The 12215-nt window shown below is 37.0% G+C and overlaps 1 protein-coding gene across 1 annotated transcript in view; it reads right to left on the bottom strand.

Annotated features, from left to right (window-relative positions):
• Positions 1-1628: 1628 nt before the first annotated feature.
• Positions 1629-12215, bottom strand: part of LOC108669039 — a 102241-nt gene continuing 91654 nt past the window's right edge. The window contains exons 10-15 of the mRNA XM_018156323.2: positions 10550-10614; positions 10068-10148; positions 9542-9727; positions 8394-8945; positions 5606-5658; positions 1629-1682 (exon numbers count right to left, since the gene is read on the bottom strand). Coding sequence (XP_018011812.1) covers positions 1629-1682; positions 5606-5658; positions 8394-8945; positions 9542-9727; positions 10068-10148; positions 10550-10614 — 991 coding nt within the window. The remainder of the gene's footprint in view (positions 1683-5605; positions 5659-8393; positions 8946-9541; positions 9728-10067; positions 10149-10549; positions 10615-12215) is intronic.

Below are 12215 nucleotides of genomic sequence, written 5' to 3'. Positions count from 1 at the left end.
AATCTTTACCTCAATTTAAGTCTTTCTCATTTAAACTTAAGCGTCTTTAGTAATAAGACCAACAGAAAGCTCACTCAGACCTTCGAAATAAATTTATCACGCTATTGACTGATCAATTTGAAAATTTAGGTAAGCATCAAAAACAGTGACTATAGAGAAATGAGTACCACATATCAGTTTAATATTCAGTAACTTTCATAGCAAATACAGGGCAGATAAGCTGGCTAAAACAAACGCAGTGTGCCGTAAAAAATACACCAGTTGACTTTCAAGGCGATAACCAAAGATATGATAAACAAGTGTTTTAAATTAAACAAGATTGATCAAGGATAAGGTTTACCGTTTTAATTCAACGTTGATTTCAAATATAAAAGGATTCGGAGTGAAAAGATATTTGATTTGTACTATTAGAACTAAAAGTAAAAAGTAAAAGATAAAAAACTGAGTATAAAAATTAAAAATATGCATCTCTTTATTCTAAAAGTCATCTTGTCCTGCGTCATGATGACTTACCTCATTCCAAGCAGTGAAGTGATAAAATGACTTTTGTCAACAATTGTTGCAAATTTTGCTTAAGAAACTACTAACAAATGGTCCTAGTCAAGTCTGAACAAATACTCAACTTGGAGATGCTTGATGAGGTAAATAATATTTCACGGCTACACCGTAAATTTTTCAATTTCACAGGCTACAGGTTATTGTCAACTACCAAACAATCATCTTCTCAATCAGAAATTTTTTTCCAATCGAATAGTATGAGCCATTTTTTTAAACTAATCCGGCCATTGACCTTCACATTTTTTCCAATTTCATCAGTCCATCACAAATATGAAGCAAGAATTTGTGATGATTTCAAAATAATAAAAAAATACATTACAAATGTAAAATATTTTCAGTAAAACACGACTGCGTGCATGACCATGAAGACAAGACTTGAGTTTTGATGAGCTTAGATCACAAGACATTGTTTCTAGAACTATTTTATTAACTGCACTCACAAAACACACATTCTCACAGCACAGCACCACGCTAATGACATCGTCTACTAAGGGATCCCCGGAAAATGTAGAGAAAACTGTGCCCATTTACGATGCATTGAGTGTAAAGGTCACCAAAACTTGAAAAATTTGCCTCGGCAAGTATCTACTTTGTTAATAAAAATTTTGCTAATTTACTCGTTGATAACCTGTCGATTTGTAATTTGTTAACCACATCACATGTAAATTTTTCAGCAAAATTTTCTTCGCCATTGTTATTATATTTATGTTTATTGAGTTATGTGTAAACGATGATTCATTGAAGTAAGCATTGCTCCTTTTTCCGAACAAGTCGAGTCGAGGTCAGGAATCTTGTGTACGGGACGATAAACTGAGAAGATGAACGAGCTAATACGAATAGTAATAAATGAACAACTTATAAACATCTTCCATTCCCTACATTTTTCGGGGGCCAAAGATCTAGGAGAAGTCAGAAATTGCTAGCATACTAGAGAGCAACAGCAGTAGGAGTAGCAGCAATACACAGTGTACTTGGTAACACTAGTTTACGCTAGTAGATAACAGCATTATATTAATTATCCATTACCTATTACAAATAGAGCTATTCACTAAGCCTATGTACAGTATACGTTATAGGAGAGCAACTTGCGGCTCAGCTGTCGCGGTGAGCAGCAGGTTTGGGATCTGTGTTTGTAATACCAATATCACAGTTTATTTACGTCTACTTACTTCGCGGGGCTGAAACTGGATAATGAAACGGTGGTTTGACTGAAACCTGCCAAGTGTTTGAACTGAAGCCTCAACAGGACCTGAAGTTAGAGATCTCAGGGCTGACGCTCACGAGTCCTCGAGTAATACGAGTAATAAGTTATGTATAATTTATTTCGCTTAATCCGAAATAATATTCGTCATTTGATTATGTTTCAAAATGAATGCAATTAGTCGAACATTAAGCTGTGAAAATGTCAGACGAAAAGTAAATTAGCAGATAATGGCGATTATACATCGACCTAAATGTTCCTAAGTAACAACTATACATAACAATTCAAGCATAAGTGAAAGGTAATTTTTGACGCATTAAACAGTCCAAGTCAAGAAAAATAACAAAGTGAACACCTGAAATAGATTACGATGACTGGTACGAAATTGTTGACTCTAATCCTTCCCTCCAAATTTTTAGGCTCAAATCCTTCCCTCTAAGAATTTGTATAAGCTAAGGTCCAACAGTCCTTCCCCATATTTTGGAATTGTTTACGTGCTATGCTGAGTTTTATTTACTCAGTTCTGTAGTGTCATTTAAGTGTGTTAAACGTAACTTAAAAACAATATTTTAAATTTCATGTTTAACGTAATTTTGCGATGGTCAGAAAAACAAGTCGTGCAAAAAAATAAATTAGTCAATTGGACTTTAACCTTTACATTAAGCTTCGATTACAAATGACAGTATTTCATTAATTTTATTTTACATTTAAAATTTTATTATTCAATAATTTTCCTAATATAAATCAATACGCAGCAATGAAGAAGGAAATGAAAGGAATGTTGAAGCTAAAAGATGCAGCAGTCAGTATTAAGTGCACTTGACACCAGCGTTAACTGATGTGAAGAAGTTTAAATTAAGTTGCAGAATTTGGAATTAAATTTCATTCAGGATATTTATTAAACAGAGTGTTTTTTTAGACACAAAAAAAATGAATTGTAAACTTGCAATAAACCGATAACCGTAGTAACCCTGCAATCTTATGTATTTATAACTAAAATAAATCATTAAATTCTGTCTATTATTTCTAAAATGACGTGTATTAATTCATATGTGTTGCTATTCTTGAAATAAATACACAAATTTCTGTTATCTATCGAAAACAAACCGTGAAGATCCCTGGATTGGAATAAAGTGCATGTGAAATAATGAGATTGTTTACAACATTTTACTGCTTTAAATAGGATTATAGACCAAGACAGAACATTCTATCGATAAAAACGTTTCAAATCTGTGATTCAATCGGCATTTAAACTGGCTTAGTTCAGCCAATGTATGTTATTGACAACAAAATTAAATTATTTACTCCAGAATGAATAGAGGAGCGTTCACCGCTATAATTAATTATAACGCTCAAACCCTCATACTATGCCATAGGTACCGACCTCATCGAGCACCCCTCATCTAACTTTGTTTGAATGAAGTTGACGTCACCGAAGGCAAGTTCCTCCGAGCATAAAAGTTCTAAAATGGGACCGTGTGGGTTTTGGGACTTGAGAGCCGGGACATTCTATGCGTCGAAGGATGCAGTTCACATGCATGACCTCATCAGTAATAGGCAGCTAGGATGAGTGATAAAACAGTATTGTAGTTACAAAAAGTGAATATTCATTGAAATAAGTCTTGCCCAGCGTAACTGATCTAATTTGGCGTCCTTTTTTGCAAACTATCAGTTTCGGTCATCGATTTCTTTAGCGAGATAATAAATCACTGGGAAAATTAAATACCAAAATAAATTAAAAAGCTTTTGGTCGAAGGTGTGTGATCTGACGAGAGTGTTTTCTTGAATTATCTAAAAAATTTATGCATGGTTTTGCTGTATGACATAAACGAATTGCTTTTGAAACATAACATCATATCTGTGAGAGCCGTAATTTCGAAAAGATATGCATTACTGACCACTCAACTGTAACTCCCCTAGAATTTATCCTCAACGAAGTTCACAAACACGTCTATAGCTCTAATTAATTATTGTTATATATATAAATGCATTCTTATATTGTATATTTTATACAGACACATCACACGTCCTATGTCTCAACGCTTAAATGGAATGAGGATTAAATTGCACAATTACTGCACAGAATTAAAGGCGAACGATATATTTATCGACTCACCTCAACAATGACTTATTGATTCTAGGTAATAATCGTCAGTCTTTACAATGTTTCCGAAGAGTTTCATGCCGTTAACAAAATCAAAATTTAAACAGTGATTGTTTAAAATGGAAATCTTAGGAATGCTGAAAAATTCAAATAGACGATTGCCACGTTTAAAATTATAGTTGTACGAGCAATACCTAATAATTTTCGATGATCAAATGCAAAAAGTAGATTTCTTATTACTGCAATAAATGTAATATGAGTTTTTTTTGCAATACTTTGAACTATTTATAAATGTGCCCAAGGTCAAAATACTTTAAAATTAGGTTATTATTGCGAGTTCATCGGTATCGACTCAGTTTCTCGTATCGACATAATACTAACCAATAGCAAACGGGTAATTCGAATTCATTAACCTCGTTCATTAGTGGCAAGTTTTAGTGCGATTGCATGAGTGTTACATAATTCTGTTATGCATAACACAAACAATGACAATTAGTGAAAAAATAAGGCTATTCTGATAGGAAAGGACAGAAAATGTCATATTGAATATTTTTTAGAATAATTTAAAATAAGACATGCAGAACAATGAAAAATAGAGTGGTCAATAGAGTGGTCTGTTCAATTCCCATTGATCAGACTAGCATGAGACCTAACCACGAGTTTGTAAAGCACTTGTATGTCTCAACTCCAAAGTTAAAAACTTGCAAGTGTTAGTAACTCGGGTTGAAAAAAATTGCATTGATAATAAGTCTTCACATTGTAAAACATCGTTAACATTTTCATGTGCAAAACATGAAATTACAGAGGGCGAACAGAACAGAAATCTATCTCGTACCAGTTCATCATTTGATAATAACGTTCGGGCACCGCAAATTCAATAAATTATTTCTTCTAAAATATTTTTAATAACATGAATATTTAACTTCACGTCCAATTGCAGTTTCAAAATTAATTATTTCATTCATATTATTGCGGTACTATAACCATTAGCCAAATTTAAACACTACAGCAATGGACGAGACATATCCTATAACAGATATTAGTATTAAATATTATATATCTAAAATACAGTCGTCTGTTTAATCCTAGTTTTGAGTTGTGTTGCATTTGAAACCTATAAATAAATTAGCTTCCCTTTCAGAAAAATCTAGCCAGCTATCATCGTATTCATTATTTAAATATCATAGAAAAAACTTAAAAGCCCGGTTACTGAATTTCAAGATGAAACATTCAAAACTATTGCAACATTCATTAATCTCCAGTACAGAGCAGAAGTTGGTTGGCTTAAAAAGTAGCATTTTACAAACTTAACTGAGTTAAAGAACTGAAAAGTGCGCTATGCAGCAACAATCTATCTATACATTAGGCTTATCAATCAATTCTATAATAACTCACATCTAAGTTAGTGACGTAACTCGCACGCCTCTCGAACGCGAGTTTGCAGTTCATTATTTATACAGACCTTTAAATTATCCAAAAACTCCTCATCTCGTGGCCACTACCAATGGCCTGGTAGAGATAATAGGTCTGGATGAGGCGACCGAATTTCTGATAGAATTTAAAAAGCGTCTAGTGGAGTGCATCCTGAGAGGAGGCAAGTGACTGGAAAGAGAGAGGAAGCTGTGGTATGGTGAGAAACTAAAAGAATAAATGTTAAAAATGCAGAGAAAGCTGAATGGGAAAGTCAAGCTTAAGAAGGAGGAAATGCTGGAGCAGGATAGGAAGAGTAGGGCCACGCCGGCCATCAGCAGCTCCAGTTTAGCACGCCTGCCTGAGCTGGCCACCAGACACTCAGCTGAGGAAAAAAACAACAGTTCAGCTTAATTTTAAATTAAATGTATAAAAAAATTAAAATGTATAAAAAATAATAACATACCATGTATGAGTAGCTATTTCAGATGAAAAAGAAGTATATAAGGTATGAAATATAATGAAAATCCCTCCTGCATAAAAAAATACTGAAATTCGAATGTTAATTCGAAAATATTCGCCGCATTCAAAATTGAAATAAGACAAAATTCATACGACGTCAAGCAAGACGCATCCATGCAGTGACGCAAGTGTACGACGATATTGCCACTTGGCGCAGCAAAGTTAGACTCCAGTGACTGCGCAGCTCACGTCCAGCGTTCTCTAATGTATGCAAAGTACTCGACTTCCCGATGCCACGAGAGCAAAGAGCCCACAAAAAAATAGACGGGAATCCTCCATGAGAAGTTGCGTCAAAACAAACTACTTAGAACTCAGAAAACAATCTCCCACCGCAAAGTTAGGCCCAAGAAGCGCTGCCGTTAAACTTATCGTAGCCTAATACAGGACTTGATATGCATAATAGGCAGGATTCGTTGGTTGCACGCCCGTGACAGTCAGTCCGGGATAGGCTAACTTTCTAGATAGCAGGACAATTTACCCCTCGTAATGCTCTTGTGTTTATGCTCCAAGTTTCATCCTACGAGTCAAGGACAAAATAATTAAGTTAACTCCAATTGATGACTATAGTGACATTGCAGTGTACGAAGTATGCCAATGAAGTGCCTTCAAATTGAACCAAACTTCGCGATGAGGTTCACCAACATATGGAGCGACTATAAAGTCGCATTTATACTGCATACAGGAATCATTAACCCTTGGAGATTGATCAACTGAATAGTGGCTCACGAAAATGCTGACTCCAGTTTTTTAAAGACTACCGCATCCACGTTCTTCAGAAAAATAATTAAATAAACATAAATTTTGAATTAATTTAACCAAGACCTCAATCTACCTATAAATAATGAAACATTGTGTAGATACTTGGATATTTACAGCTTCTACTTCGAATAACAGTGATCCAAGCTCTCAAAAATAAAAATTATTTTGGAAATTGGAAATTTCGGTCGCACAACCGATGAGAAAACTTAAATTCAAGGATGCTTACTGCATCACCAAGAAACTAGAAAAGCGTCGGTAGCTCTGACTAACATTTCAATTGTTGTACTTCAGGAGAAAATCCTCATTGTAGTAATGCAGGTAGCGTGGAATAATAGTCAATTATGACCCTTGGCGCGCACTTTTGAACGTATGGGATATGAGGATAAAGTGTAGGGGAAAGCAGCGACAAAACGCTCCCCCTGTACACTTGCGTCTGAAGGAGGTATATTAGGTTGCTGGTGCCTGTGTATAAATGACACTACACTGCTGCCAAGCCATTTATTTGTTCCTTTGAAGTACCTGGCTCCCCTTTTCTTCATAACACGCCTGTCAGAGAAGCCGACAAGCGCGCCAGAAATAATAAGAAAGCGTGCACGCGACGAAACAAGTCGAGTTGTCACAAGTTGGGGTCAGAAAAAGCGAGTGATCGCGACACAATAGAGGCAGTTGGCGCCCATCGTTGAGCCCAATGTAGCACAGGGGCAAAGTTTTGATCAAGAAAAATTGAAATGTGCACCAGAAATAAAAGTATTGATCAAGATTTGACATATTTATGGCTGATATATCCATTTCGGACAACAATAACTGCTTGATCCGCTAAGCTATCTGAATTCATCTCATCTCGTGATTAATTTGGCGACACTAGGGTAAACTTCATGAAAAATCAAACTGTAAATAAAAAACGCAATTCAGAGAGCCGAAATATCGTATTAACGGGCTAAACTGTGAAAGTTAAGCTTTCTCACTTGCGCTGAACCAAAATGCTGACAATTTTTTATTGTAGGTTGAAAGATGATATTATAAGTTAAAAAATAATTTATTAATTGAGGGAAGTGATACTCTGTTTTCAAGCCTACTTTGCCTAATAGAAAGCTTTAACAGGACTATGCGTGTAGCTTTCCTTTTTAGCGCATTTTCTCATTTGTGGAAAAAATACACTATTGTGCTCGCCATGTCCGTCTGTCTATCTGTCCGTCCGTCCGTGACCTCAAGTTTTCGTCGACGAGAAAATGCGCTCTCTGTTACTCACTGCAGTGAGTACTGAGTTGTATTTTTTTATTTTGACAACTGTCTCAACCTTATACGTATTTAAAACTTTGGTTTCCTCCCATAGCCTTGCTCAACTTTCTTCATGGAGACTTACGCAGTATGATTACGATATATATGAACTTTACATCAAAAGATTATAGGCTCAATTAATGGGCTATGTTCGGCAGGTTCTTTTATTGGGTCTCCTATTGACGCCAGCGGATTGCGAACTGCAAGTTGTGACTTGTGAGACAAGATCGAATTAATCGTTTTCATGGGTATCTGCTTACGTTACTTAGAGCAAAGATCTCTATGAAAATCTCAATAATAGTCAAGTCAAATCAAAAGTATTTGGAAACAATATGTGTTCGATATAAATCTTTTTCACTATTTTCATGCATTTTTGATAAATAACATCATTGCCAAGAATAGAAAGACGCACCTAGCTGCAAAAGTGCAAAACAATACAACACATATAATTCCCATAACATGGTATAGAAAATAAGCGTGTGAGCGGATCAGGGCGAAATATTCTTTCAATTAATGAGGTAAATTCACTGAGAATATTTTACGTAGTCTACATCTACTCACTTTTGATGGTTAGGTTGACGCTGAGGAACGTGGTGGGTGGTACCACTCGCCGAGGACACGAGTGCGCATGCGCCGTGATGACGAGAGTTCGGTTACTGAGCAGGAGATTAATACCATCCAACATTTGTCTGTTTCCTCGGGTCACTGGACCGTACCGGTGCGAGTTGTATTCCTTATCATCCCCCACGTGATGACTGTTAACATGGCTTCCACTACCTAACTGATCGGACCGAGGAGCGTACTCTTCAGCCTTAGGACTTGCCGCTCTCTCGTAGTCTTCCACTCGGAAACCATCATTATTATTAAACGAGTTAGAGTCATAATTAAAGCTCAAATCTTCCTCACTCTCCCTGTCGTACGGATTACCAAAGTCTCTATTGTGATCATCCCGGTTGTTATAGAAAGAGTTTTGGTCACGGAAGTTATTCCTGTGAGAATCTTCCTCGGAATCTACGGAGGCCGTAAGGCAGAGACGGTGAGCAGGACGATCGCTGGGTGACGCCACGACGAACACAGAACGTCCCTCTTGCCAGTGTCCGTGACACACGTACGCTGTGTGGTGGAGCATTCGTAACCAATCAGAAACATGCTCATCAAAACGTGTATGAAATCGTTTTTATCTCCGATAAAAAGTGTATGTAGAATATGTGTGAGACAAGAAATAAATTAAGACAAAAACGAGAAGAAAAGTTGAGTAGAAAAAGGATACACGATATAGTAGTAGAAAAAGAGGGATAAGGTAATATGAAGGGACAAACCCTGCCCAGGATATTCATAACTATGAAGCATGGGAACCTATTTTTGAGAGAAAATTCAGATTGCACGACATATGAGAAGGAAGGAAGAATGCTAGAATTATATCTCCAACAATAGCATTGCAGTATTAGGTTTTTTATAATTCAAAGAGTGACAGGTTAGATCTCTCTTACTATTTAATTATGAAAAGGAACTCATTATCTTGTTACCCAGGCCACAGATGATTTGACATTATATGACATAATAACAGCCATTATGACATAATAACAGAATCAAAAGTTGAGCATATTTTAAAAGACTTATTGACTTGAATATTCTCATCAAACAATTCCATATATGAATAGGCCAGGTTAAATTCATCAGGTTTAGTGGAACAAAAATGGCCAGCGTACAGTGGAGGCCGGCCTCGGGTGGGTCGCAGGACTGGACGAACTCCATGTTGTGCTGGACGCCGCCACAGCCCGCCCTCAGGTGGGTTACCCGCCGCTCCTGGCACCCGCCATCCGACAGCCCTTCACCCGCCTCCTGGGCCGCCCATACACCCGCCAGCGGGCACGGCTGGGGAGCCGGCGACCCGCCTTGTAATTTGTTAATATTCATTAATTTAAGAAAGTTCCTCCGTGATTTTTATTGCGTGAACATGTTTGAAATAGAACCACACTCCTTTTTTATTAAAATTAATTCTTATTCTGAAGTGACTTTGATTTAAAAAGCATACAAATTAAATTTCAAGAATCTATTTTAGAGTAAACAAGGTTTGTGGTTGTTGAAAAACATATTATAATTGTATTAACTCAAACACGGATATTGCAATCAAATTTCAAAATATAAGGTTTCTAAACGATAGAATTTGAGTTCGATGATTGAAAAAATCTTAAATTTTAGTTTCAATATCAAAATATGAATTCAAAATCTCACTTATAAGCGTGATGTAAGGAGCAGCAGAAGCGTTAAAGTTGGACGCCAGGCACGCTTGCTCAGGTAGTATCGATGGCGAGCCTGCGCAACGGTAGGGCGGAGTGAACAATTTTCCTGCTAAACGTAATCTCGAGCGAATAAAGCTACGGCCGACTCACGACCATTCCAGGGCAAGCGATAATTTGCAAATTATTTTAGTGGGTATAGTAAATTGTCGATTACGTTCAATGCAGTTCTTCAAATACAGAATAAAATATCGGAAATCAAAAAATAAACATCCATATTGTTCTCCAGTAAACATGGCACTAATTCCGAAGATTTCATTGTGAAAAACAGTGACGGACTTACACCATACCAACTTCTAAATTTGGTCTGATTCCGAAGCGCCATCTCGAAAGAAAACGATAAACAATGACTGATTTTATTTATGAAACATTTATGAATAGCTTTACTGTGCTATCCAAGTCCATCAAACAACTGACCTTGCTGCATCTCGATAATGTGCTGGCCTCTGCGGTAGAGCACTGTACACACGTACCCACTTGAGCTGCAACACGAAAATTGGTTAAAGTTTCTTCAGTGAACACGACAGTCGACATCAACAGATCGGGGACGAACGCCAAAAATATCCTATCGTTTCGGGTGGCGTAAATCTTTCGTCTACAAGAAAACTACAATAAATCCACTGTTCTTCCACCGCATCCCGAAAAAATGAACGACAATACGGGCTTTCAACCATTAAGCTGAAATGGAATTGAGCTTTCTATGACACTACATGAAACGAAGATGGGCAATTCAGGATGAAATAAAATCAAATTCTGAAACGAGAACGATGTACGCTGGAAAAGCCTGTTCATTTTTGCTTCAAAACATCGTTCATTTAAAGGAAGCTCCGGCGGACGCAATCCCGGGAGTAGAAAGTTCAGCGGTGACCGACTGTCCATCGATCCAATTTTGAGGGCTCGGGCTCTTAATATCCTGCCTAGAGCGCTGGTAATGGCCTGGCCCGCTTCGTCGCAGAGCAATAAGTGCTGCACGAGTGATTGCAGAACATCACCTGCTCATGCTATTCGGAACATAGAAGAATGGACGAGAATAGATGTGTCGAGGAAAATTACGAATTTGCTTATAACAAATATTTGAATAGGAAAGGAAAACTAGGGAATAGGAAAGGAAATATAGAAACATTTGTCATGCATGTAATTGGGACTTTGCCGATTTCAGATTTTCTCCTGAGGGAGGCACAAATCACGCAATAATGCATAGAAGTGCTTGATATTTACCACTTCAGTAATCATTCACTGTGGCTATTCGTAAAGATAGACCAAAATTAATTTTTCAATTATTTGCAAAAATAATCAACACTTAATTAAGAAGAAACTGACACAACGCAAAAACTCAAACTTATTTTGAACAGCTAAAAGACACCAATGGTGACGGCCGCCACCGATGCGACTGAAAATTAAGTGGAACTTTTCGACTCTTCGTCACTGATGAATAAATTAGACCCAGACCAGGGGCGTGGCGCTAGGGCTGTTCGTATTTGAGGGCTTATAACTTCAAACAAAAACTTTGAGTTAAAACCCTCATGGGAGCCCCTCGCATATGATGAATTGCTTTCAGCCAACAATTGGATGGGAAAGCTGCAACAGTGCACTGAGTCACACGGCACAATGGACGCGCGTGAACTGGCGCGTGTCAGTAAGATGTACGAGAAAAGGAATAAAATTGAATTTTCTCATATTGAAATACACTTAAAAAGGTAAAAAAGGTCGATGCTTGAAGCTTCGAAAACAAATAGTGGATTTATGCTGTGATTGTGGGAGTATTCAACTTGTAAATTAAAGACTTCATTTCAAACAAATTTTAAACCGACGAGAAAAAACAAAGTTTGATGAATCTTTTAAGAGGAAATACTGAAGCCTAATGAGGACATGAAAATACCAGTTTTCAGTTTTCAGAATTAAAAATGAATTCAAAGTGAAATGCAAATACTTTTACGCATGTGATTCAATCGGAATTAACAAAAAAAAATGTTCCATGAAGCCGTCCTAAATCCGTCGACAGACATGAGCTGTCTCATGCTCGTGTTTTGCATTCTCCGTAAATTATCTTCTTTTGAATGCGGTGCTTGAGAAGACGAATGCT

The sequence above is a fragment of the Hyalella azteca genome, unplaced genomic scaffold (assembly GCF_000764305.2).
Source record: "Hyalella azteca isolate HAZT.00-mixed unplaced genomic scaffold, Hazt_2.0.2 contig10017, whole genome shotgun sequence".
Taxonomy (NCBI): Eukaryota; Metazoa; Arthropoda; class Malacostraca; order Amphipoda; family Hyalellidae; genus Hyalella; species Hyalella azteca.
The sequence above is the reverse complement of the archived record's forward strand: the minus strand, read 5'-3'. Positions and strand labels throughout refer to the sequence as shown.